The sequence below is a fragment of the Manis javanica genome, chromosome 2, assembly GCF_040802235.1.
Source record: "Manis javanica isolate MJ-LG chromosome 2, MJ_LKY, whole genome shotgun sequence".
Classification (NCBI taxonomy): domain Eukaryota; kingdom Metazoa; phylum Chordata; class Mammalia; order Pholidota; family Manidae; genus Manis; species Manis javanica.
The window spans coordinates 225,959,707-225,985,757 of NC_133157.1; the positions used below are offsets into that span (position 1 = coordinate 225,959,707).

Genomic DNA, 26,051 nt, shown 5'->3' on the forward strand with positions numbered 1-26,051 from the left:
TCCGGCTGCTCATTAATCAATCCACTCCTGGATTCTACACATTTTTGAACTTTTGTAAAATACAAACCCCATGCTGAACACTACAAATCGCGGTTTGTGTGGCTTGACCACAAAGGAAATACTCACGTTGTAACCACCTGAGTCAAGAAATAAAATATCGCCCGAACTCCATCGGTCCTGCAGGGGAGGTCGTGGTGAAGCTGGCCGAAGGCCTGCGTCTTCGGGAGGCAGTCCGGGCCGGGAACGCAGGCGGGCCCGGGGTGCGCTGACCTCGCGGCTGGCGGCGGCGGGCGGGAAGCCCGGGCGTGCAGGGAGGAGGGGAGGGGGCCGCGGAGGCCGTTTGGTGCTGGCAGGGAGACCAGAGGGCGCCGGTGTCTCCGTTTCGGGGGCGCAGCATCTGCGGGTGGAGGCTGGCGGGCCCGTCGCGGGCGATGGGGAGCGCCGATTTCTGCGGTCGGTGCCCTGCCTCCAGCGTGCCAGGGTACCGCTCTCCTCCCGGGCCACGCCCACGCCGGGCGCCTGACCGGCGTCGTCGGCCGCGGGCGGCCCCGCTGGTCGCGGTGGCCAGCGTGCTGCCGTCGTGGGACCTGCGCCGCACGGCGGCCATGCTCCAGAGCAGGGAGGCCGAGCGGCAGCAGGCGGCGGCGGCGGGGAGGCGCGCGGCGGCCGGCGGGGCTGGCGGACGTGCGCAGGCCCGCCCTCAGGGTGCGGCAGCCGGCCGGGGAGCCCCAGCGGCGCCTCGCGGGGATGGGCGGCCGGGGCGGAGCGGGGGGCGCCGGCCGCCGCTGCAGCGCGCCTACTGCGAGCTCGGCCGGAGGCTCGCCGCGTGCGACCACTGCGGGCGCGGGCGGGCGAGCGGCTCCCCTCCGAGCGGCCTCTGGGGGCGGCCGGGCCGCGGGCCCGCTCAGGAGTCCGGCCGGCCCTGCCACAGGCCGTCGAGGACGCCGAGGCCCAAGTGGTCAGGCTGCGGCTGGAGGCGCAGAGGCCCAGGACCGGTGCGCGGGGCTCGGGCTGCGGCCGGGGCCGGGCCCAGCGAGGGGGCCAGAGGGCGGGCCTTCCGGACCCCCAGCCCCGCAGACGAGGAGGCGCCCGGGCTGAAACGCCAGGTCGGTGAGCTGCACGACGTGCTCATGAAGGGCGTGGGCGACCGCATGCGCTCCGACGGCCGGTCAGTGGTCCGGGCCCGGCAAGGGCCGAACCGAGGGTTTGGGCGGACCGCAGTGACCTGATGGCCGCCCCCAGACGGCCTCTTGTCGTCGAACCTTCAGGCCAGACGGCCACCTTCCTGCGCTTCCAGGACACCAACTACGTGGACACGGTGAACCCGGACCACTTGCGGCCGCAGAGGATTCGGCTGGCGCTGCCGGGGGCGCTCAGGTGAGGCGGGCAGAAGGCGGGGCACCTCAGCCCCGCCCCTAACCTCGGCCCCGCCCCGCCCCTGACGCTCTCCCTAAGTCGGCCCCGCCCCGCGCGCGGGAACGGGAAGCCGCTGGTGCCCCACCTGCGCGAGACGGATTTATTCCCGGGGGTGCCGCGGCAGCGGGAGGCGGTGCAGCCCGGCCTGGGGCAGGGGCTGCTGGGCCGCGGGCTGCTGGAGCCGGAGAGGCACCTGTCGCTGCTGCGGCCCCCGACGGCCCGAGTACGGCCCCACCCTGTTCCAGGCGGCGCGCCGGAGGCACTTCCGCCTCTTTTCCGTCACCAAAGTGTGGTGGCCGCCGGCCGAGCAGCTACCGGCCCTGCTCCGGGTGCTCGTGCAGCCTCCTAGTGGAGGCCTCCAGAGCCCGGCCCAGTAAAGTTCGCTGGGTCCGCGACTGTGCGCGTCCTGCTGTGTGCACGCGCCTGGGGTGGGGCTGTGCGCGCGTTCACGTCCGCGGCCCCAGCCAGCGGAGCCCCAGCTGGAGGCCCTGGTCTGCGAGCTCCCGAGAGCACCGGGGAGGAAAGGCCGGGAGGGGCGCGGGAGTCGGCCGCGCCCCCGCTCCCCCAAACACCTTCCCCCACCCTCCCCGCCAGGGGCCCCCGCCTCTGAAGGGCTGGAGGGATGGGTGGGTAGGTGGACAGACGGACGGCAGGTAAAATGTAGTCAATTTTATTCTCCTTAAACCACAAAATAGAGTCTTTGGTTGTACAAATATCACTAGTTACAGTCTTGCACGGACATGAGGTCCTGGCTGGGGAGGGGGCAGTTAGCGGCCAGGACTCCTGAGGGGTCTCTTTAAAATTCTAACACCCAGGTTAAAAAGACTTCGGGCAAGGGTGGTGATGGAGCTGGCAGGGCCCCCACCCCAAGTCAGGGGCGGGGGAAGGTACACCAATCGTCTAGGAGGGCACTGGGCCCAGGCCACGGCGTCCTGGCCGCATGGGGCGGCGGCTGCTGCACAGTGTCACCTCCTCGGGGCCCACGGCACCTGGTGAGGGCCCGCCCAGAAGCACCATGGCCACCTCCCCATCCTCCTGCAGGCCTGGAGGGCAGATGCAGGGGAGTGAGCCGAGGTGGGTGGACACCCTGGGGGCACTCCTGGAACTGGCCCACCAACTCACCGGGGCTGGGAGACGGCTCCAAGGACCTCAGCTCCTCAGCAAAATCTGGGGACTGTGATGGGGAGAAGGGCTGGGTCAGGGCTCTGGCCCAGGCCTGCCTGAAACCACCCAGTGAATCTGGCTGAGGGGTGGGGGAGGGGGCATGCCCCACACCCAAGGAACAGGACTGGCGGCAGAGACAGACGGGGAAGGTGTTGGGGGGGATGGGCTGGGTGACAGGCACAGGTGGAAAGGTGGCAGGAACCGTGCAGGGCCGTCCTGCAGAAGGGCCAAGATGGCCTGGTACCTGCATGTCATAGACAGGTCTGGAAGAAGGGAGGGCTGCAAACACCCTGTAGTCAAACTTCCTCCCAGACAAGGCCTTGCAAGGACAGCGGGAGGGGAGAGAGGCAGAGAGCGAGCAGAGTGAGGGGTGGGGGTGCAGTCTGGGTCCCCGCCCCCACGCCGCGGGGGTTGGGAACTGCAGGAGGGCAACAGCCACTGCTCCTCACCAGGTGTCCCAGGGAGGTGCTGGTCTGGGGGCTGAGGTCTGGGGGAACAAGAAATGGGTGTTGGGCGAGGTCCTCACTGCAGGCTGAGCCCCACGCCTCCCCCTGGACACACGGACCTTCCCAGGGGGTGGGTGACGGGGTGGGTGCAGGCGAAGGGGCCTCAGCCAGCCGCTCCAGAGGCCCGCGCTTGCTCCGGCCTTCCTGGGACTTGCTGAGAACCATCTGTGCTCGGAGGGCATCCTGCTCCAGAGACTTCATCCTGCAGGAGAGTGGAAGGGTGGGGCTGGGCAGGGCCCAGTGGGTGCCAGGGGGCAGTGTGGGTGGACGAGCCTCACCTGGCAGCCCTCCACAGTGCCCGCTTCTCGGCCTCCAAGGCACGGCGCTCTGCAGGGGACAGGGCCTGCTCGGGTGTGGGCAGCTCAGGGCTCTGCACACGCAGCCGCTCCTGATGGCGTCTCTCAGCTTTGGCTGTCCGCACAGGGGCGCTGCCTCCCACGTGGGGCAGAGGGGACGTGGGGCAGAGCCTGGACCAGGGGACAGGAAAGGAGGGCCAGGTAGGTGGGGCACCAGTGGGAGGAGCTTGCCTGGGGAGACACCAGATGCCAGCCCCTCACCCCCTCACCCTGTGCCAGGGCCTGGGCCAGCCCAGGGCGGCTCCTCCTCCGGCTCTTCCTCCTCCGGAGGGTCTTCTCTGTGCGGGGCGCGCCCCGCAGCGGCTGCCTCCTGCAGCATCTGCGCCCTCTTCTGCTGCAGCTTTCGGGCTGGGGGTCGGGGTGAGGAGGTGCGCGGGTCAGGCTCAGCCTCCGACCTCGGGGCAGGCCAGCCTGCTGACCCCCCACCGGCTCACCTTCCTCCTCCTGCATCTTACGAAGGTCATCAGCACCCACCAGTGACACGCGCTTTGGGGGGCCCTCAGTCTGGGGCACGCGCACCTCCAACTCAAAGTACTTCTGCCGCTCACGGAAAGACAGCTGCTCCGGTGAGGCCGTAGGCCCAGGCGTGGAGGGCTGAGGGGGCAGGCTCTGAGACCCGGCTGGCAGGCTTCCCCTGGGCACACACCCCGAAGGCACATGCAGCAGGGGCAGGCGGGCTGCCATCACATACCTGGGCAGGGGTGTCCTGGGGTGGGTGCAGGCCAGGTACAGCAGCGAATGTCCTGTAGGCCTGCTTCACGTTGACGGGCAGCTCTTCAGGGGATGGTGGGGAGGGAGGCTGGGGGGCAGGGGCACAGTGGGCCATGCTGGGACAGCTGTCCCGGGGAATCACCAGCAGCCCAGCCTCCAGATGTCCCTGCTCACAGCCTCCCACTCCCACCCCTGTGGTTCAGGGAACTCACAAAGCAGGAATCACCTCTGCCCCTGGGGGCCAGGGAGTCCCATGGCCAGGCCTGAGCCAGTGGCTGGATCACCCCTGGTTTTGTCTGCAAAGGGCAGGGGTGGGGCCCAGAGGAAAGGATCAGGGGGTCACTAAGGGGATGAGGGTGGTGGGGGAAAAGAAATGGAGCCACGGTGGATGGTGCCGTAGGTGCCCACAGTAGGGGGCTGCCATGCCCCATCTGCTCTGTAGGGCAGAGGCCAGGAACTGAGTTGGTACTGGTACCCCCCGCACCCTGCAGTGCAGCAAGAGGGGCACTGCCTGCGGCCTGGCTTCCTCCATGCCACAGAGCCAGGGCACCTCGGCAGGTGGGACCGTGGGGAGCATGTGGCAGGGCTGAGCCAACCCCCAGGGATTGACAGACGAGCAGAGGTGCGGCAGCCAGGCACTGGGGCAGGTGGCGTGGCCCATCCAGCCTGCCTGCCCAGGGTGGCCACAGGGAGCTCCCCGACCAGACTGCCAGCCAGCTCCAGCCAGGAGGGTGCCCAGGGCACCTCACCGTGATGGGTAACATCTGAGAGAGGTGCTGTTCCCTGGCACCAACTCTCCAAGGAGGGAGCCCAGCACACTGGCTCTGTCTGTACTGTCCATCCCTACCTGGCAGGCACTCACCTGCTGGCGGCCAGGGGAATAGGGGGCCTCAGCCATCTTCCCTCCAGTTGCCCCAAATGGAACCTGGATGTGCTGGGGGTGGGCAGGGTGAGGGTAGGGAAGGGCTGGGGCCCACAGGGAGTTGGGTGTTGGGGTGCCTTGGCAGCAGAGGCCAGTCTCCAGTTCTCTGACCTGATCCCAGCCCAGGGGATGTCCCCAGATGGGCCAGTGTGAAGAATTCTCCCCAAAAGACTGCGGCCTCAGTCCAGCAGGTTCTCCCTCTCCCCCCATAACACCAGTGGGATGGAGTAGGCCTGGGACGTGGCCTGCACGGCCTCTGCCCCCAACCCCAGCAGCCTGGGCTGAGTAGCCAGGCATCAGTCAATGGCAGCGGACTGTGCCACAGGGTGGTGTAGAGCTTTGTGGCAGACAGAGACAGACACACAGCCAGCCAGAAGAGGATGGGGGGTTGGGAACAGGGGCCCAGGATAGACGGTGATGGGGAGCTACGGGCCCTCGGCCAAGGACCCAGCCCACTGCCTACCAACACACCAGGGAACACAGAGGCCAGGGAAGCTGGCTGCTCCAGAGACACCCCCAACCCCAGCCACCAGCCGCCCTCCCCATGCACCTCAAAGGTGCCTGAGCCAGGGATGCCAGCCACCCTCAGCTATGCCCCCTTTTGGTCAGAGGACACTGGGCCCCTGACCCTCCTACGGGCTTCCTGCTCTCAGTTCCTGGCCAAGGGACGGAGGGTCTGCACCAAAATCCCTGAGCAGGCTCCCTCAGCCCCAAGCTGTTGGGGTGCTCATCACCTCCCCGCTTCTCTGAGGCCCTCGCACAGCCCAGTCTCCCCCTGCAGTATCTTCTGGAGGCCACTACTCAACTACTCACGTTCCTGAGGGGTCTCCCAGCAGCGGCTGGCTGGGTGCAGCCTTTGGGAGGGTTGTTTTAGGCCTCTTGAGGGAGGAATGAGGACTGAATGTCCATCCTGCCCAGCGTCCACCCCCACCCAGCTGTCAGCACTGGGCCTCACCCCCAGCCCTGGCCTCCGGGGCTCCCTGCAGCTGCTCTGGCCTGTCCCACAGCGGCCTGCACTCTGCCCCACTGGGACCCCCGACGGCTCCGGTGCCCGGCAGCTGCCTCTGCCCTGAGACCTCCAAGTCCGCCTCCACCGGCAGGGAGCGGCTCAGGGTCCCTGGCAGCCAGCACACTCAGTGAGTCTGCGGGCAAGGGGGGGATCCCCTCACAGGAACGAGCTCTGCCCAGCTAGTGTGCTCCGCTCTGAGGGCACAGCAGTCAGGCCTTACAGGCTGGTCTGAGTCTAACCCGTGTCAAGCAGGAAGGCAGAGCTCTGGGTACCCTGGGCCAGTCCTCCCTCACAGGCCCCCAACTCGGCCTGCCCTCGTCTCTGCCCCCGCCCCCCAGGCACGGGCCCTCTGCAGCTGTCGCAGCCCTCACCCTGGGCGCAGGGCCCCCAGTGGAGCCCATGCAGCAGCTCCGTGCTGCGGGTCTCAGGTGAGGAGAGGGAGCACGGGCAGGGATGGGACCGGTGGACAGGTAGGCAGGCAGAAATACCAAAAGTGAAAGGGGTGGCCAGGGGTGCCCCTTGTGTGTGCTGCCAGCACTGGGCCCCTGGGGCTCCGACTCTGGCGAGCAGCAAGCACAGAGCTACCAGGGGCTCTGTGACCCAGCACAGGTGGGTGTCTGGGACGCAGCCACCAGCTACCTCGGGCTGTGTGCACCCCTGCACTGCCCTGGCCAGGAGAGGGCCGTGTGTGGAGACAGACCCGGAGCACAGAGTGGGGGGCCCCGGACACTCACCACAGCCTCTGGTCCCCACTGCGAGGTCTGTCCTGGCAGCCCCTTCTCCTGCGGGCAGGGCGGACTCTGGCTGGAGCCTGGCAGCCTCGGGCTCCCCGGCCCCAGGGCTTCTGGCTGCGTTCTGCCCTTGCCAGGGCCCTCGGGACTCAGCTCCCGGTCGATGGACGAGATGCTTTCCAGGCTGTTCCGGCGGCTGACGCCTGCCGCAAAGGGGTTGGCAATGACACCCGGGGACACCTATGGAGGGGAATGGGCTAAGGGTGGGGCCTCTGGTCCCAAGGTCCTGCTCCAGGGGCAGCGTCCACCACCAGCACACAGCTGAGGCAGCTGCAGGGAGACGGAGGCCACAGGGCTCTGTAAGCAGTGCTGGCTGCCCAGGACACTGTGCCGTCACTCAGTCTGTGATGCGGGGTGGCGCAGGCCATGTCTGCACATCTTGGGCAGCAGACGAGGTTTCGACACTGCGCCATGTTGCTTGGGGCAGAGGCAGGACAGGCCAGCTGTGGACACTCACCCCAGGGAGCAGAGAACTGACATCGGTGGAGCAGGGGGCTGGGCAGCAAGCAATGATGGGCCTGGCAGCACAGAGCACCACACTCACAGGCTGCCTCGAGTGTGCAGAGCGAGTACCCTGAGAGGTTCCGAAACAAAGGACACACTGCAAGAGAACACCCAGCTAGCTCTGAACCCTGTCAGCCTGGGGAGCTGCAGGCCGGGCAGACAGACATGAGGAGCAGCACGGGGAGGCGGAGCGCTTCGGTGGCGAGCACCGGAGGTGAACACAGGTCGGATGGAAACACAGGAATGGCTCACTTCCAACCCCACAAGAGACAAAAGGGGCTGCTCAGCTGTGAGCAAAGGAAGCCAGAGAAGAGCTGCACAGTGACAGGCACAGGAGGCCCGGCTGACGAGGAGCACCGGCAGTGTGGGCGGGAACACCAGCCCGGGGACAGTCGCTTTTCAAAAGCTCAAGTGAAGTGATAAATAAAGGGAGGGGCAGAGATACCAGCCACAAAGAAACAGAAAGCAAAGAGAAGAGATGATGGCAGCAGAGAAGATGGACTTCCAGGCGAAAGCGGCACGCAGGCGAGAGACGTCATTTCACAACACAAGGCGTCATTTATGAGGCAGATGCAGCGATCGACTGTGAGCGATAAACAAGTGGGCAGCTGAATAGAGGAAGCGGAGACTACTGGGGATACGATGGACACACTGGCGTGGGGACTGAGCTATGACTCAGGTGCTGACAAAACTAGCAGATTTAACAACAAAATCTAGGGAGCCTACCTTCCCAACCTGTGGAATAACTTAGGCAAAGAGCCACAGGGCAGGCCGAGAGGGGCAGGGCCTCGGACCGGGGAGGACGGCCGCACAGAGGGACTGGGTGGGGAGCACAGGTGGCGAGGAGGATGCCGCCTGGTTTCTCGCATCAGGGGAGGCCATTCGCATATGGAAGGGCTGACCTGTGGTGTGCAATGGAATGGGTGATAACTGCCGTGAACTCATGCTTTTCCAGAGTCCCAGAGATACAGACGTCAATGTGTACACACACACGCAAGCTCCCAACCACTGGGAGGGCCTGAGACCACATGGCCGTGAGCACATGCAGGGCCCAGACCTTGGCTTCTAAATATCACTGTCCACTAAAAGGAACCGGTGCTCCCTGCAGAAATGTCTGCAGGGCTGGGTGGGAAGTACAAGGTAAGCCCAGGACATCCTGTTGTGCCTGCTGTGCCAGAAAGTAAGTTGCTCACAGGAAGGTGGGGTTACGTTAAAAGGGTACAGGGCCAGCCAGAAATCCCTTTCATCAGCCAAATCTGGGACAACTTCAGCATCAAAATCGACAGTGATAGTGACAAACTATCACCCATGAAATAAAATAGAAAGTGGTGAGTCTATGCAGTGGGTAGATGGGCAAATACCTCGCTGCAGAGAAAGGAAAGCTCCTCCTCACAGTGGAAAGCCAACGGATACATGTAGAAGAAATGATAAATTTAAAACATCTTCCTATGGCCAGCATTGAGAAGACTAAGAACAACAAATGTTGGCAAGCATGCGGAGAAAGGGGCACCCTCCTACACTGCTGGGGGGAATGTAAGCTAGTTCAACCATTGTGGAAAGCAGTACGGAGGTTCCTCAAAAACTACAAATAGAAATACCATTTGACGCCGGAATGCCACTCCTTGGAATATACCCAAAGAATACAACTTCTCAGATTCAAAAAGACATATGCACCCCTATGTTTATCGCTGCACTTTTTACAATAGCCAAGATATGGAAGCAACCTAAGTGTCCATCTGTAGATGAATGGATAAAGAAGATGTGGTACATACACACAATGGAATACTATTTGGCCATAAGAAGAAAACAAATCCTACCATTTGCAACAACATGGTTGGAGCTGGAGGACATTATGCTCAGTGAAATAAGCCAGGTGGAGAAAGACAAGTGCCAAATGATTTCCCTCATTTGTGGAGGATAACAACGAAGCAAAACTGATGGAACAAAATGGGAGCAGACTCAGAGACTCCAAGAAGGGACTAGTGGTTACCTAAGGGGAGGGGTGTGGGAGGGCGGGTGGGGAGGGAGGGAGAAGGGGACTGAGGCGTATTATGTTCAGTACACGCGGTGTGGGGGATCACGGGGAGAACAGTGTAGCACAGAGAAGGGACATAGTGGATCTCTGGCAACTTGCTGTACTGATGGACAGTGACTGCATTGGGGTTGGGGGGCACTTGGTAAAATGGGTAAATGTAGTAACCACATTGTTTTTTCGTGTGAAACCTTCATAAGAGTGTATATCAATCATACCTTAATAAAAAATTTTTAAAAAAACATCATCCTCAGCAACCACCATATCACCAAATTGGGAAACAACAGTGCTGAAGCTGGCGGGTGAAGTTCTGATAGGAACTCCAAGTGCCTCCCTACAAAACACTAATTTCAAAGGGGAGAGAGTCACTTTGCAGTGGGGAAATTGGGTGACACCGCCACGGAGATCATCAGTAAGGGGGCGATCTGCCACCTGCACGTCCTGGTGGGAGGCCCTGAGGCCGCTTCTGCGGTGATCTGCCAAAAGCACCTACTGGAACGTGTCGCCAGGAGGTGTCAGGGGGACCCACAGGGAGGGGCGGCCTGTACTCATCACAAGTTCAGGGTCAGAGTCAGGGGAGACTGTGGAGCCAAGACAGCCAGATGCCACTTACGTCCCTGGACTGTGCCCTTTGCTATGAGGACACCTGGGACAGCTGGTGACATGCATGGGGGCCTCTGAGAGGCTGTGTGGACTGTTCCTTTACTTTTCTCCAAGTTAAAAGTTATTTTTTATTTTATATATTTGTTTCTACTTTTCAAGAAGAAATAATGGCAGGATAAGCCAAATCTGTGCCATGCAGTGGCCCGTGCGGGGCAGGCACAGGCAGAGATGGGAGGCAGGCTCTGTGGCAGTGCCAAGTCGGTTGCAGTGGTGGCTTCAGGACCGTGAAAGGCTGACACTAATAAGAAACTGCCCTAAGCACTGAAAATACGTAAGCCTGACTGGCTATCCAGTTGGCAGCAGAACAATACAAAGAATTATTTCAAGTGACTTAAAAACACAGTGTTTTGATTGTACATATGAGTTGGATGAATCCTGAAGACCTAAAGAAATCTTAAACGGCTCTCACTAACTGCTGGTAATATCGGTAATATTATTTTAAAACAATTTTCAGTGTGTGAAACACAAATACAAAATCAAAGAAATTAGTGAAAACCCCATAACCTTACGTATGAATTGAATAACAATATTAACTCCTGATTTTTCTTTCTAGGACTACCCACGCCCCTGCTCATCTGCTGTGGGTCCTGGAAGCAGCAAAAGCCCAGGAGCCACGGGCCCCTCAGCCCGTCCCAAGCTCTCTCTGCCACGTCCACTGGGAAGGACCCTCCCCAGCCAGCCAGCTCCAGGGCTGGAGCGGGAACTATGTGGGCATCTGGTTACAGCAGAGAGCAAGGAAGCTATCAGGCGCCAGGCTGAAAGGGCACGGGAGCCACACTGCCCACTAAGGGGACAGCTTGAGCACTGGACACAGCAGGTCAGACGCATCGAGGACAGACAGACCCACGGGCTCATAACAGCACTAAGAACTAAAATAAACAACTAAGGAGCCACCTCTGGAGGTTTCCAAGGTACCAGCTTGTTATTAAAAAAATTGACAAAATGAAAGAATCAAGCACTTATCTCACCTTTCCTGTATAAAATCTTCTTTTAGGATAAAAAAGATGATAAAGAAAATCTCTTCCTTACAGATTTGTAGAAAAATTAAAAGCAATATATGTAGAAGGCATATTCTTATAGCAGAAATCAAGGAAATAGTGAAACAGAAAAGTAGTCTTCGTTAAAATCCAAAAGCTGGTTCTTTGAAAAGGTCATTAAAATACATAAAACTTTGGCAAGTGTGAGCAGGAAGAAAAGAAGACAGAAATGACTGGCTCAGGAAGAGGACACGACCACAGAGGGGAGAAATGAGAGGGAGACTATCTCTATCTTGGGCCTTCCTGGGAAGCAGCGCCCAGGCCTGCTCAGGGATTGTGGTGCTGTCAGAGAGGTGGGCATGTGCTGTTTGCTCTAGTCAGTCTTCTCAGTGACCCCACGAAGCAGACATGCTCTTACCCTGTTGCACTGAGGAGACTGAGAAAGAGAAGCCAAGCACCTGCCTGAGGCCCCACAGCTCAAACAAACCAGCCATCCAGGTCTGTAAGGCTGCAGGAACTCTGGGATGCACCAGCTGCGAGGCAAGGACAGGCAAGCCCTAGTGACAGCCTGCCTCCATCCACAGCTCAGCTGCCGAGGGAAGAAGGTGGCCAGAGCACAGGCTGGTTTGCAGAATCAAAACAAAGTTAGGGCAACAGTTGGCAAACCCTGATTCCTGCAGGGGTTGGACAGGTCAGCACAGATAATCAAGTGGGCTACGTGTAAGAAAAATGGCGGGGTAAAGAATTGTGACCACCCTGCCCAACGCCCTGGAGAATTCAAAATGACAGACAGCCTGTGGGAATGAGGGCCCAGAGTTGCCAGGAGTCCAGATATTGGCGTGATACATATATATATATATATATATATATATATATATATATATTCACACAGAGAGAGAGAGACTGTACATATATATAATGATTGTTCCATTCTCTTTAAGGCACCAAGCCAACCACAGGACACTATGGGCTGAACCACAACCCCACTTGGCACAGGGATGTAAAAACCATCAATAAAAGGACTCCAGAAAACTCAATACCCGTTTCAGATAACAGTTCTCACAGCTTAGAAATCGAAATAGCCCCCCAAATTTTAAAAGGTATTATCAAACATTGAACCACAAGATGAAACAGCCCCTTACAGCTGGTGCAAGTCAAGGCCGCTGGCTGCCCCACTGTTCCTCAGAGTAGCAAGGGTCCCAGAGGCGACAACGGGGTGTGACCGAGAAAGGGGACTCAGAGCCGCTGCTCAGGCCCAGGGCTTCCACTAGGTCAGAATTAATTAGGAAAGAAGGCGACCTATGAATGGGTTTGGAGAACTCAGTCACACAGTAACAATTCTGAGATCAACAAAGTCCCGACCAACTTTTGTTAGGGAACTTGGCAAGGTCATTTGAAAGAGAAAACACATGAAAATAGACCGAAGCTTTTCAAAAGAAGGAAAAAAAAGTAGATGACTTAACCCACCAATTAGGTGTCAAACATCCATAAAGCGAGTGTTCAGGACAGTGCACCAGCCCAGGGATGAGTCAGGCTGCACCAGATCCACCAGCAGTGCTGCGACACACTTTGACACAAAGAATTTAGTCCTGACCCACAGGGAGGTCATGCTTCCCCAAATCAGTGGGGCAATGACAAATGACTCAGTACGTGCTGTTGGGACAACTTACCCGTTCGCTTGGAAAGCAATCCAGGTTAATTACAGAACTTAGAAATATTTTAGAAGTACTTGAAGAAAATACAGAACAATGTTTTGACAATCTTGAAATGGAGGTTTTCCTAAGCAAAAACCAAAATCCAGAAGTCACAAAGGAAAAGATTAGATTTGTTTTGTAAACCATGCACACACTCTGTGACTCCAAATGCACCACGCTACAAAGTAAAAGCAACAGCATTTGCATTCTTTGTAACGGAAAACAAACTCCCAAAAGGAAAAGGACGTGGACACAGGTCTGTGCCACCCAAAGCAGGGCTGGGGAGATGGGCCCGGCAGCTCTGGCCCCGCACTGGCATGGCCGGGGCTCTTTCCTGCAGAAACTCCCTCCAGAAGCACAAAGTCAGGCCCTTGAGCTCACCGGCTCACGCCGGGAGCGCCTGGGCAGCCCCGTCCGAGCACAGGGAGACCACCAGGCGCAGGAGGCTCACGGCCAACTCACAGAAGGGCGCCCTGCCCACTGACCCAGGGGCACACCAGCCCCTTCAGTTCAGATGTTTGGACCCTTCACCACAAAGCTATTTCAAGTCTCTCTTTGAATAAAAAGCTTTAAAATGAGTAAATGTATTGACTGAAACATATTTAAGTAAGTAAACAAAAGGCAAAGACTTCTCTGGGGACATGGTCCCAAGCTTAATTCCAAGGAGATTCCTCCTCAGAAACCACCAGAATTCCTGCAGGGACAAAGGGAGATGTGAACACAGGGCCAGCCCAGTGCCCGGGAAGCCAGGCCTGCATCACGGCTCACGGCCCTGGAGTAAAGGACAAAAGCAACAGAGAACGAGGGGCGGCCCCAGGCTGGCTGCAGGGGGACGGGGGCAGCGAGTCGCCTTCCCTAAGACCCACTGCAGTAGGACCGGCCCGAGGTGACCCACCCGTCTGCGATCGGGCCTGCAAGGACACCCTCACGGCAGATGCTGCCGCCCCAGATCATGCCGACAGGCCCCAGAGGTAGTAGCAGAGAAGGCGGGAGGGGGCGAAATGGCACGAGACCCTGAGCAGGCCAGCGGGGTGGGCAGCTGGGTTCCCCACATGCCCCGACCCAGGTTCTGCTCTGGGATGAAGGCCATGGGAAACAAGCTTCCTGATCAGGGGCTGCCAAAAAAGGACAGCGCTAGGCAAGATGGGCGGGGTCTGTGTGGGTCTACAGGCACAGTCCTGAGGGGCCCCAGCCTGGCTCTGAACCAGCCTGGCCTGGCCTAGTGGCCACTCTCTGCAGGTGCTGCCCCACTAGGGCAGGTGGCTCAAGCTCTTCTAGGACCTGAGCATGCCAGAGGCTTGTGCACCCTGTCCTACCGAGGCCAGGGCCTGCATGCACCATGAGCAGGCGGATGAGACCCCCACCTGGCACTGCCTGAACCCCACAGCTCACACCTGCACTGAGTAATGGTGGCCGAGTGCTTCCCTGGCTAAGAGATGGGTAGGATCAGCTCTCCTGGCCCCCACAGGGTCAGTCGTCATGACCCCTCAGGGGTGTGCTGGGGGCAGGACCCTGTCCCTCCAGCAGACTGATGGGTGGGGGGTGGGGCACTGACCTCAGGGGCAGGGGTGGTGCTGGCATCGAAGCCATCGCAGACGAGCACAGTGAGGCTGTCGCCCACACCGCGCAACAGCTGCACAGCCTCCCCGTGAGTCAGGCCCAGCAGGCTGTGCTGGTTCACCTCCAGCAGTCGCAGCCCCACTTGTAAGCGGCCATCACGCCCCGCTGCTCCTGCCGGGCTCACCTGCAGGAAGACCCAGGCCCTGCACCTCAGGCCCCAGCCCACCCCAGCCTGCCCCAGGCGCCCTCTCCCCCGTGAGCACCATGGGATGGGCTGGCCCAGGCAGGACCCTCACCTTGGAGATGAAGATGCCCTCATCTGTGGGGTCGCAGGGATTCCCTGCATGGCCCTTGGCACCCCCGCGAATGCTGATGCCCAGCCTCTCCCCAGGGGCCTTCTGGATACAGAGCTCCCTCATGCCCGGGGGTGGTGGGTCCCTCCGCACAAGCAGCACCAGCTCCTGGCAGGGCCGCAGCAGGGCGCTGACCGCCTCCTGGTGTGTGGCCTCCCGCACATCCTGCCCATTCACTGCCAGGATTCGGTCCCCGACCCGAAGGCCACTTCGAGCAGCCAGGCCCCGCGGGAGCACCTGTTGAGGTGGGTAGTGTTCAGGGGGCCACGGACCTTACTGCCCCATGCCCAGTCCAGGCCCTCGTTGTAGAGGCATCCGCCAGGCCCACTCTACCTTCGAGATAAATACACCAGGCTCCTGGATACCAAACGGGTGGCTGGAATGGTCAGAGCCCCCAACAATGCTGAGCCCCAGTGGGCCCCCAGCTCTCGGCAAACAGATCTCCTGGGGATGCAGAAGGCATGAGGGACCGGCTGGACCAGGACTCTCAGAGCACCAGAGGAGCGCTCCCCAGCCCGGAGACGTGCAAGTCCAGGCGGCAGCAGTCAGGCCGTCAGGGATGGGAGTGTGGCAGGGAAGCTGTGTCGGGGTGCACAGGGGACCACTGAGGGGGGGGGTATCAACTGTGGGGCAAAGCCCCCGCATCCTGGGGCCTGAACAGAGAAAGTGTGGACACTTACTTCCCACCTGGAGCTGTGTGGACATGGAGAAGGGGGCGGAGTGGGCAGGGAGATGGCTGGGGTCTCACCTCCACTGGGTATGGCCCCTCCAGGGCAGCAGCCAGCAGGCTGGGGGCCATCCTCAGGGGCCCAGGCTCCCCAGGAGTGACAGTGATCACAGTGGTGGCAGCAGCAGTGGGGGCTGGGGGAGAGTGTGGCAGGGGACTGGGGAGAAGGGGCCCCCCAGCCCCCCGTTCCAGCAACAGGGCGATGGCGGGGGACGCAGCAGTCAGCAGAGCGACAGCGTGGTCGTGCCTGGCCTCGGTCATGTCCACCCCATTGATCTGCAAGAACGTGGCCAGTTAGGGGGCCCCATGGGGCAAGCGGGGCGAGGGGGTGGGTCTGGGCAGGACCTGCTACCTCCACTCACCGAGAGGACACGGTCGCCAACCTGCAGAGTGCCCGCCCGGTGGGCAGCACCCCCCTCAGCGATGCGGGAGATGAAGATGCCCTGAGCGGGAAGGGGAGGAGAGCCAGGTGGCGGGGAGGCGAGGCAGCCAGTCCCCATCCCGGTCCGGTCCCGGTCCCACCCACAGGCCCCTCCCTCCCCTCTGCATGCCTCACCCCGTCACCAGCCAGGTAGGGCGTGGAACCTTTCCCGCCAGCGATGCTGAAGCCCAGCCCCTTCTCACTGCGCACCAGACAGGCCACGTGGCGCTGGCGGAAGGGCCCAGGGGTCTCAGGCTGGAGCAGGGGCAGCCGCAGCCCAGCTCCCCGCCGCTCCCGGGGACTGTAGTCATCCTCAGGCCGCAGAGGCGTGGTGGTGACGGCGTTCTCGGGCTCCACCATGCGCTCTCGCCACAGCCGCATCTGCACGGTAGCACCTGCCCCCCGCAGCGCCTCGACGGCCTGGTGGTGCTCAGCGTTCTGCAAGGCTACGCCATTCACCTGCAGACGTGGCGCGTGTCAGGGCAGGCCGTGGCCAGTGGCCAGTGACACACAACCACTGTGTCTTAATGGGGAGGCAGAGCAGGGGACAGGCCATGGGGCCCCTGGTGGGCAGTTGCTCAGCTCCTGTGGCCCCAGCAACCCACCCACATCTGTGCAACCCCAGGGCCAGCAGGTGAACTGCCCAAGGGGAGCAGGTTGATGTCTCTCCTGTTGGTCCACACCTGTCACCAGTCCTGAGAAGCCCCTGCCACCTGCCCTTCATCCACACAGTCAGACAGCTAAAGATGCCCAGGATTATGAGGTTTCTGGCCCTACCTCAGGGAGATGTGTCCTCTCCACTCAAGGGCTCACCAGCCAACCTGGGTGGATATAGCCTGCCTTTGGGAGGGCACACTGCCCAGTCTCTGCCCCAGGGTGACAGCTGGTGAACAGGTGCATGGCTTCCCATGGCTCCCTTACACCCCTGCTGGGGCAGGGCCACCAGAGGCCCAGCAGGGAGGGGTTCCAGGGCAGGAGCCAAAACCCCCACCCAGCCCCCTAAAGGTTAGTGACCAGGACACCTCAGTGGCCAGACCCAGGAGCAGCCCCCTTAGCTCCTGGCATAGACAGCACCCCATCCCACAGGGCAGGTATCCCACCCAAACAGTGTCTCCCTCTGGGGGCCAGGAACTGGGCCTCTTAGACCCCTGGCTCACGGGCTCTGTGGCCCGCCTGGTGTACTGTGCTCAGGGCTCTTATAGCACAGGAGCCAAGCCTCCCACATCCCACAGAAACAGCTCAGCAGCACCTGACAGCTGGGACTGTCACCCACTCGGGCAGTGACTGGGGCTCCCTGACTGACCTCGAGGAGCTTGTCTCCCACTCGGACTCCAGCCCGGGCCGCAGGGCCCTCCTCAGACACCCGAGAGATGAATATGCCCTGGAAGACATACGGAAGCTGAGCAGACAGCATCTGCACGGACCATGGAGGGGGCTCTGTCCTGCCCTTCTGTGGAAGGGGCCCTCAGTAACTGCGCAAGGCCTGGAAGCCACCCCAAGGGCAACTGCTCCCAGCAAGACTGCCAAGATGCAGTAGGGCGTGGGGGCGGCCTGGGGGGCACACAGGAGCCGGGCTCATGCTGCTGCAGGTGTCACGTGCCAGGGGGCTGGAGGGCACAGGTCCACTTGCTAGAAGGGTTTCTGACCCCAAACCCAGCACTTAGGGAGCTAGTGGAAGGAAGACAAGCCTGCCAAGGAGCCGGCAGGTGGGGCGCACCCACGGACCCCCTCCGACCAGAAGCCTTGCCGGTTCCAGTCCCAGGTCCACAGTCAGGTGGGTGTGAGGGTATGCATACTCTCCGAGGTCAGGGAGCCTGCGGGCAGGTGGGACGGGGCAGGGCCTCACCTCGTCGTCCCCCTTGTAAGGGGTGGAGCCCCTGCCGCCGGCGATGCTGATGCCAAGGCCCCCAGTCTGCCGCATGACGGTGAGTGCCAGCTGGAAACAGAGCGGACGGGCTATGTCCAAGCAAGGCCATGAGGGGTGCGGTCTACCTGTGAGCCTCACAGGGGGCGGGGGGGCGCACAGTTCTGTCCAGCGACCTGGGCCAGCGTGGGAATGACAGAGAAGCTGGACAGAGGCAGGCAGTGCCTGAGTAGAGCACCAGAGGCTGAGGGCTCAAGGCAGTGAGTGCAGCCTGGAAGGGGCACCCGCCTAGGGGTGGGGAGGTGTGAGGCCCTGCCCCTGCCCTGCAGCCCCAGTGCCTCAAAGCTCTGGGGCCCCTGCGGGCGCAAGGACAGGAAACACGCCAAGACCCCTGCTGAGACCCTCTGTCCTTGCCCAGGGCCAGCACTCTGTCCCGAGGGCCACCAGGCTCCACGAGGATATGTCAGCCCAGTCCCTGGCGCTAATGCAGTGGGCAGGGGCACTCGCAGGAGGGGTGTGTGTGCACAGGACGTGGGGAGCCAACGTGAGAGCCCGCAGCCCAGGAAGCAAGGCCAGCAGCAGCCCAGGGCACAGAGCAGCGAGCGAGTACAGACCTCTTCCTCCTCAATGCGGGCAGGCTCTATCAGCAGGTTATTGGCCTGGTCAAACGACACCCCCTGTTAGGACAGGACCAGCGAGGGCATGCGGGTGAGCCTCTGCCCGGCCCCGCCCCACCTCACCCAGCCACGCCACGAGCGAGAGAGAAGAACCCACACCAAGCTCCTGCAGCCCCAGCGCCGGCCCCTCCCTGCCTGGGTCTGGAGCTGCCCCTGGGCACAGGGTCCCCCCACTAAGGATGTGACTGCAGCTGCTGGCCCACCCAGCAGCTGAGCCTAGGCCTGGTGGTCCCAGATTCTGACTGTTCAGTCCCCTCAGCTGTCAGGGGACCACTCTCAGGGACCACCAAAGTGTCAGGAACACAAGTGTGCTGTGGAGCAGGGCGTCCCCAGGGAGCGGGCACAAGCCCACGTGGGCCCAGGAGAGCCACCTGAGCACTGGGACAAGGACTTGGGTGAAGGCCCCACAGCCGACCTGAAGCCCAGCTCCAGGGCCCGAGAAGGCCGGCCAGCCTGAGCGAGAGGGTAGCTGGGGGACCCCTGGCATGGGCTGTAAGGCCAGCAGGGCCCTCCAGAGCGAGTCGCCCTCACATATGGGCCCCTCCCTTGACACCCAGGTCAGGGCACGGGCCCAGCGCTGTCCCCAGCAGCGCCAGAGGTTAATGCCAGTGTGAGTCTGGGCCCCTGCGGAGGGGCACTGCGGACACTGCCAGGGGCTGGGACAGCCTGGACCAGGCAGGAACGTGGGGTGAGACCCACCTTGACGCAGGGCACAGAGGCTGCCGCAGCCCCAGCCTCCTCCTCCTCCTCCGCCGCTACCACCGCTGCCTCGGCCTCCTCCTCAGCCTGCTCGGCCTCCTCCTCAGCCTCCTCGGCCTCCTCCTCCTCCTCCTCCTCCTCCTCCTCCTCGGCCCGAGGAGCCCAGGGCGTGTGGGGGCCGTTGTGCCAGCCCCGCGGCCCTGCCAGGCCCTCGCCGTCTGGATGCGTCCCCCGCAGCAGGGCCACGACGGCCTCGGGCCGGGGCAGCCTGGAGATCTTGAAGTGCTTCTTGTAGTGGGGTGTGTCCTTGCGGATGAGCCGCTGCCTCCCACCAGGCGGGGACCAGGGGGCCTCCAGCTGCCCCTCTTCCTGCCCCTCCTCGCTCTCAGCGTCCTCCCCTGGGGGGTGCAGCACCAGGGTGTCCTCCGCAAAGCGCACTGTGGGCTGCGAGGGGCTGAGCGTGAGTGGGGGCGGCAGCCTGGCCCACTCCCCCCGGGCCAGGAAAGCCCCGCGCAGGCGCCCAGAGGCTGCCATGCATGAAGAGCCAGGAGGTGGGGCTGCCTGAGAAGGGGCGCGCCTAACAAGAGGCACAAAAGAGCTCCGCCCCAAGAAGGCCCAGCTGGGTGGCCCCCGCGCCCCCCCACATAGCAGCCCAATGCTGTAGCTCACCAGCAGGGCAGGAACCCCTGGGTGCTCTATGGGTGCGGTGTGACAGATGCAGGACGGGGACCACAGCCTGGCTGGGGAGTGGAGACCCCGCGCCCCACCCCAGCCGGGGGCAGCAGGCTGCAGAGGAGAGAACCCACCTGTGCAGCCAACCCAACCCTGGCCAGACCGCTCACCAGCTCGAGGGGGGCAGGAAGGAGGGGGCGAGGGCAGGCGCGGTCCGAGGTGAAGAGTCAAGGTGCACGGCCTCCAAGACAAGCCTTACCTCCTCATAGGCCTCTTCCTCGGCTTCCTCCTGGGCAGCCGGCTCGGCTTCCTGCCGGCTCGGCGCCTCCACCTCTGCTAGGGGGCCCTCAGGCTCACCCAGGGAGGCTGTGCTTGCGGACAGGTGTGAGTTCTCACTCAGGCCAGACTCGGTACTCAGCCTCTTCTCCTGTGGCAGGGCCAGGCAGTGGGGCAGACTCTCAGGGTCAGGCCACCCACCTGCCCCTGGGCTCCCTGCTGCCCAAACTGCAGTGCCCCTAGTGGGCTCACCCCCTTGCAACTGCCACCGCCCTGCAGAATGGGGTGAGTTCTGCTCAGCCCTCGCGGCTGCTGTCTGCCCAGCCCCCAAGGAAGACACACTGCCATCAAACGGAACTGTGCACGTGCAGAGCCAAAGGGCCGCGGCAAAAATGCTCGAAGACCTTTCCAAAAAAGGACGAGAAAGACTTCAATGAGCTTCCAGAAAGATGCCAGCCTGCGAAAAGTTGAAGCACGGCTACCCACACAGGCCACGGCTGCCTCCCAGGGGCTGCCTCCCAGGGTGGAGGGTGGCGTGCCACAGGAACAGACCCTGCCACGTGTCTCCCGGGGTCCATGGACGCCCTGCTGTGCCCGCGGCCCTGAAGCTTTCCCTCACTCCATTGCCAGAAACTTTCAAATGAGCAAAGTGAAACTTGTGAATGAACCACACGCCAGCCGTGTGGGCAACCAAGAAGGACATGCGCCCACAGGCCCAGCACTCCACCCCACACCACCAAGACCACAGCCACATCTGGCTCCTCTGTACTGTCGCCCCACACACCCACTGTGTGGTGCCCGCTCTCCCAGCACCCAGAAGCCCTTGCTCGCCATGGTCCTGCCCTGCCTTAGGCTATCTGCTCTCACTAGGCATGTCTCTTCCTCCATAACCCCCACTTCCAATGGGCCCTCAGAGCCCCACACCCAGGATGAATGAGACACCAAAGGCTCCCGGAAGGGAGCGCTGCGGGCAGGGCTCCCTCCTGCACCCCAAGGGCCCCACAGGCACCTCCTCCAGGGGTGAGGGCGTCCCAGGGCCAGGCCTGCAGAAGGCTTCATTCCGCCGCTCTTCCATGCCCTTCCTCATCACCCTGAGCTCACTGGGGTGGGGCGTGGCCCGCCGCTGTAGGCCCTGCAGCAGCAAGGGAATGAGGCTGGGGCAGAGCAGAGGGTCAGCTGGGAGAGGGCGGCCTGCCCAGGGACCCCCATACCCGCTTCTCAGCAGCTGCTTCCTCAGCATCCTCTCCGACCACAGGGGCCTCCAAGAACTGGATGGCGCTGACACGGCTGAGAGGGGCATCACTCCAGCTTTCTGAAGGGCTGCTCCGCTGTCCTGGGTCCTCTGCAAGAGGCAAGAGCCAAGGGAGACCCAAGCCTCGCCTGAGGCTGCACATACCCCTGGGTCAATGCTACCAACTGCCAACGACCTACCGAGGCTGGGTGGTGGCTGCTGGGGCAGGAGGTAACAGGTGAGCACCTTCTCGCCAGTCTGGGTGTCATCCTCGGTCTGGAACCGAAGCATGGGCTGTGCCTGATTCTCAGCCAGCCACAGGGCCTTGAGATTGAGATGGGTGAGCGCAAACGGCAGACTCTGCAGCCTGGGGGCCGGGGGGCACGGTCAGCTCAGCAGAGGGCCGGGTGGCACAGTCAGCTCAGTGGGGACCAGCAGGGCAGGTGGGCACTCACCGGTTCCCGGCCACGTCCAACACATGCAGCTCGGCTGTGTGGGCAAGCTCAGGTGGCAGGACGGCCAGGCGATTGTCCCTCAAGGATAGGACACTGAGTGCCACACAGCCTCCAATCTCCGGTGGTAGCACTTCCAGGCGGTTCCGGTCAACATTGAGGTTGGTCAGCTTGGTCAGCTTCCCCAGGGAGTGGGGCAGGGCCTGGCCAGGAGGAAGGGTGAGAGGTCAGCAGAAGCCCTCTGGGGCTCTGCAGGAGGAAGATGAGAGCTCCCCGTGGCCGTCTCTTCTCTGCCCTTCAGCAGCTCCCTGCTATTGCTGTCCTGCCCAAGCAGACACCCAGCTACCGCCTCCGTCACTCTATTGGCCTCCAAGCCCCCCACCCTCTCTGCCACCCACTCTGACCCTGAAACCAACCCCCTACTGGGGCTAGGAGCCTCAGGGCAGGGCCCCACCGTCAGCAGGTTCTCTGTGAGGATCAGCTCAGACAAGTTCTCGCAGTCCCCGATAGCCTCGGTCACCTCGCACAGGCGGTTCTGGTCCACCTTCAGGATGGACAGCTGCTTCAGCTGACCTGGGGTGGGGTACGTGAGTGACAGAGCCCATTGGGCCAGAGGTCCCAGTCCAGCCCCCAGTGCTGAGAAATCCTGCCCTGGTCCCACACCTGCACAAAACCCTCTCAGGTGTCCTGCCACAAGCCTGACCCAGTATACCCACCAGCTCCCAATGTCCTTTGCGATTCTCCTACAGCTGTGCCCACTGCCCACCAGCCCTCTTGAGCTCACCATCCCCACTCGGCCACCTTGAGCGGCCTCGGCTGCTCAGAAGTAGCCCACAGCCACCCACCCCAACCACAGCCTTCTCTCCCCCTTCTCAGGGATGCCTCCCAGGGTCCTCGCCCCACAACCCTCCTCCAGGCCCAGGGTCACCACAGCCTCGCCCCTTCCAGTGGCTGGGTCAGCGCTGACCGATGCCATCAGGAAGCCTCTGCAGCAAGTTCTGGGAGAGCAGCAGGTCAGTGAGCAGCACCAGCCCACCAAGTGCCGAGGGCAGCCGCTCCAGCCTGTTCTCCGACACATCCAGGCACACCAGGCGCCTCAGGTTCCCGAGCTCCTAGCAGGCGGGGGGACCCAAAGGTCAGGTGACAGCACCAGGCAGGAGCCAGGGGCTGCCGCACCCTCACTCACCGGGGGCAGTGCCGACAACTGGTTCCGGTCCAGCCACAGCTCGCGCAGGTTGGGCAAAGCCCCCAGAGTATCGGGCTGCAAGAGCAGACAGGCAGAGTGAGGGCCGCGGCTCACCCGCTGTGCCAGACCCTGACCCGCCCAGGGCAGCCCCCCCACCCAGGACAGCCCCACCTCCCCGCACCAGCACTTCCAGATCGTTGCCGCCCAGGTCCAACTGTTCCAGCTTGACCAGGAAAGACAGGGACCTGCAGAGGAAACAGCCGGTTCTGCTGTGGCTGCGCAGCCCTGGGTGAGCGGGGCCACAGTGGGCAGCCCTGGGGGGTCCGAGCCCACTCACGCAGGCAGCGACTTGAGCAGGTTTTCCCGCAGCTCCAGAGTCACCAGGTTGGCCAGGCTGAAAGAGAAATCAGAGCAGGACATGAGAGCTGCAGGCACAGTGGGGAGAAGGGCAGGGACAAGGCTGTGCCAAGGCCCCAGCCCCAGAGGGCACTCACTTGCCCACATCCCCGGGCAGTGCCTGCAGAGAGACGTCATTCAGAGCTAGGTGAGCCAGGCTGCGCAGCTGAGTGAAGCCTTCGGGGAGCCTACACCAGAAGGAGGAGGGCCTCAGATGCCCAGGCCAGTGCTGTGGGGCGTCCCGTCCTCCATTGTCCCCCCCCCCACAGCCACCACCCACCTCGACAAGGGGTTGCCACTGAAGTCCGCGATCTCCAGGGCCTTACAGAACTTGATGCTCTCAGGGATCTCAGGGATGTCTGTGACAGGAGAGGGGTCACCACAGAAAAGATGCCTCCAGCCTCCAGAAACTCAAAGCCCTTTCTGTCAGCCCCACGATCCAACCCAGACACCCCCTGGGCTGCACACCATTCCGGGACACGTCCAGCTCCACCAGCTGCATGAAGTTGGCCACCTCTGGGGGCAATCGCTGGATCTCGTTGTCACTCAGGCCCAGCTTGCGCAGATTCAGCAGCCTGAAGAAGGGCTGGGGGTGGGGGTGGGGTCAGGGAGGCGGGCCCTGTGGCAGACAGCCCTTTCAGAACAGACACAAGTTCACAGGTCATGGGTCTCCTAGGCCTCTGTAGACTCCAGGCCACACATGAATGCAAGGTCCTGCCACATCATCCAGCAGGGAGAGCAAGGAGAGAAAAGCAGGCATGCACATCCTTCAGACACCTGGTCCCTTCAAGTCGCCTCAGATGAATTTGCTACTGCCATTCTGCCCTGTGATTAACCTCACAGGCTCCAATCTCAGCTGCGATGCCACCCTCTCCTGCCTGGACAAGCTGTCCCTCCTCACCCTGTACTCCCTCAGGATGCCAATCCCCCACCCGAGGCACCTCTCCCACCCATCCCACAGAGAAGCCCTCCAAGGCTCCAGGTGGTTTCTGCTACTCCACCGGGGCGAGAGGCCACCCCAGGCCTGTGTAAGACTTGGCAATGACCAAAACAGTAGTAAGAATGATAAGAGTACCACAGATCTGCACGGGACTGCATGTAAGGGCTGCAGGCAAGCCTTGGAGGTGCCTAAGAGAAAGCCCTCACTCATGTCCAAGCCCAGAGCGAGCCACACCCTTTGTGGCATGCAGCCCCCAGGCCTTGGGCCACTTAGCACCCTGTCTCCATAAAGGAAATCCTTTTATGACCTGCTTCCTTTAAGCCTCTTCTGAAGGAACCTTAGGAGAAGGAAAGCAAGCTGACCGGAAGAAACAAGAGCCCTGAGAAGTCGACGCAGGCCTGACCTGTCCAGGACAAGCACCTTAGAAAGGCTCCCCCGACCCCATCCAGCACACAAGAGGAAGAGAGCGGTTCGGAGAGAAGGCTGGGCTCTCTGCCTCCAAAGCAACCCAGCAAGTTAGTATCCATCAGCCACTCCAAGTTCCCCTTCTACCCTGCTCCACCCCATCTCATCTGTCTCCACCACGCTCTCACTCTGGCCCCTCTTGGCCCAGTGACCATCCTGCTCCCAGACAAGCACCTGATGACCGTTGTCACCTGGTGCCAGTGCCAGTGCCAGCACCTGCAGTGGGTGAGGAGGGTGAGGGTGGTTGGGGTGGAGCTCTGACCAGTAAGAACCAGTAAGACCAGATTGCAGTGCCCCAACCGGAACCTGCGTCTACTAAGCGCTCGAGCCAGCAAGCGGCAGTGGCCAGGCTGCAAGCTAGGTGGCCCTGCTGATCCGGGGCGGGGGACTGGGTCGGGAGGCAGGTGCCGGCGACCCCTCACCTTGGGCAGCTCGCGCAGCTGGTTGGCATCGAGAAGTAGCTCCTCCAGGCTGCGGCTGTAGCGATAGATCTCCTCGGGCACGGCTTGCAACGAGCAGTGCCTCTTGTCCACCGACTCCACGTGCCGGTTGCAGCGCCACAGCGGGATGCACTTGAGCATGGTGCGGGCGGGCGCGCGGCGCGGGCGGGAGGCGGGGCTCCGACCGCATGAGCGCCGGGCCGGCCGGCCGGGGGGGCGGGGCGGGACGGCGGGCGGCCCGGGGCGGCGGCGGCTCTGGGCCCGGCCCGCGCACGGAGCGCTCGGTCCGCGGTGGCCCGGGCTGGGGGAGGGGCCCGCGCAGCGCTCAGACCCTCAGGAGGCGACGGCCGCCGCTCATCTTCGCGGCCCACCCGCTCGTCCGCTGTTGTGCCGCAGCCGAAACGGCCGCCGCTGCCCGCCGGACTGCCCCGCCGACCGCCGCGCTGCCCGCCGGGAAGCCGAGGCTCGCCTTCGCCGCTCATCACCGCAGGGAACTGCAACCCCCACAAGGCCCCGCGGGCCCGATGCTTCCGAGGACCCGTAGAGGCCCAGCGCACAGCCTGCCGGGAAGCTTGGCGGCCAGTCCCACACGCAAGGAACGGCGGGAGCTCAAGTCCGTGCCGGCGTCTCCGCTGCAGGCGGGCCCGCAGGCTTCCCTCTGCCCCACCCACCAGAACGTAGGCTCGCTGAGCGCCGGGCGGAGGCGGCACTCCATTCGCCGGGGGAACCTAAGGCGTCCTGGAACTTTGGGAGCTCCTGGCCAACCTTTCCCAGCACTACCAGTTCAAGTGACAGTAGGGACCTCGCATAGCAGGGAAGCCCCCCCCCTCCCCCGCTGGGTCCTCAAGGGGACCTAGCGGGGTGGTACCGAGCCGGCCCGCCCCAGCTGGAAAAACCTTTCTCACCCCCACCCCATGCACAGCCCAGGCGCTTGCTTGCAAACACTC

The 26,051-nt window shown here is 62.3% G+C and overlaps 2 protein-coding genes across 9 annotated transcripts; one reads left to right on the plus strand and one right to left on the minus strand.

Annotated features, from left to right (window-relative positions):
- Positions 1-313: 313 nt before the first annotated feature.
- Positions 314-1,927, plus strand: LOC118973366 (IQ motif and ankyrin repeat domain-containing protein 1-like). Its single transcript, XM_037023402.2, is given in 4 exon segments — positions 314-1,168; positions 1,243-1,379; positions 1,479-1,632; positions 1,634-1,927. Coding segments are annotated over 4 exon segments (1,188 nt in total). The 5' UTR covers positions 314-431; the 3' UTR covers positions 1,794-1,927.
- Positions 1,928-2,070: 143 nt separating this feature from the next.
- On the minus strand, positions 2,071-25,921 carry SCRIB (scribble planar cell polarity protein). 8 transcript variants are annotated; one of them, XM_073230309.1, is made up of 35 exons: positions 25,087-25,909; positions 23,728-23,845; positions 23,540-23,618; positions 23,358-23,447; positions 23,201-23,257; positions 23,045-23,108; positions 22,864-22,938; positions 22,645-22,789; positions 22,132-22,250; positions 21,681-21,880; positions 21,426-21,592; positions 21,206-21,336; positions 21,004-21,126; positions 19,978-20,145; positions 19,047-19,490; positions 18,285-18,347; positions 17,653-17,742; positions 17,110-17,187; positions 15,942-16,265; positions 15,748-15,828; positions 15,407-15,661; positions 14,992-15,102; positions 14,602-14,895; positions 14,301-14,489; positions 6,819-7,055; positions 4,366-4,449; positions 4,134-4,241; positions 3,877-4,036; positions 3,652-3,790; positions 3,365-3,553; positions 3,146-3,288; positions 3,030-3,067; positions 2,825-2,899; positions 2,539-2,590; positions 2,071-2,459 (listed from the first exon to the last, which is right to left on the minus strand). In XM_073230309.1, exons 1-35 carry the CDS (start codon positions 25,243-25,245, stop codon positions 2,317-2,319), a joined length of 4,992 nt encoding a protein of 1,663 aa, XP_073086410.1. In that variant the 5' UTR covers positions 25,246-25,909; the 3' UTR covers positions 2,071-2,316. The 8 variants fall into 8 exon arrangements, with proteins under 8 accessions (XP_073086410.1, XP_073086408.1, XP_073086405.1 ...); XM_073230307.1 differs by lacking the exon at positions 4,366-4,449 and adding an exon at positions 19,716-19,832 and having other exon boundaries at positions 16,017-16,265; XM_073230304.1 differs by lacking the exon at positions 4,366-4,449 and adding an exon at positions 19,716-19,832 and having other exon boundaries at positions 18,285-18,329; positions 25,087-25,908.
- Positions 25,922-26,051: the final 130 nt, after the last annotated feature.

What these genes read in the sequence shown, in the direction of transcription:
- SCRIB (XM_037023326.2), bottom strand. Translation starts at nt 25,245, where the DNA reads ATGCTCAAGTGCATCCCGCTGTGGCGCTGCAACCGGCACGTGGAGTCG. An exon ending in TTGGCGACCGTGTCCTCTCG is followed by an intron (nt 15,662 to 15,747) that starts GTGAGTGGAGGT and finishes ACGTTCTTGCAG; the next exon opens with ATCAATGGGGTGGACATGAC. An exon ending in GGCCCAGGCCCTGGCACAGG is followed by an intron (nt 3,554 to 3,651) that starts GTGAGGGGGTGA and finishes CCCCTGGTCCAG; the next exon opens with GCTCTGCCCCACGTCCCCTC.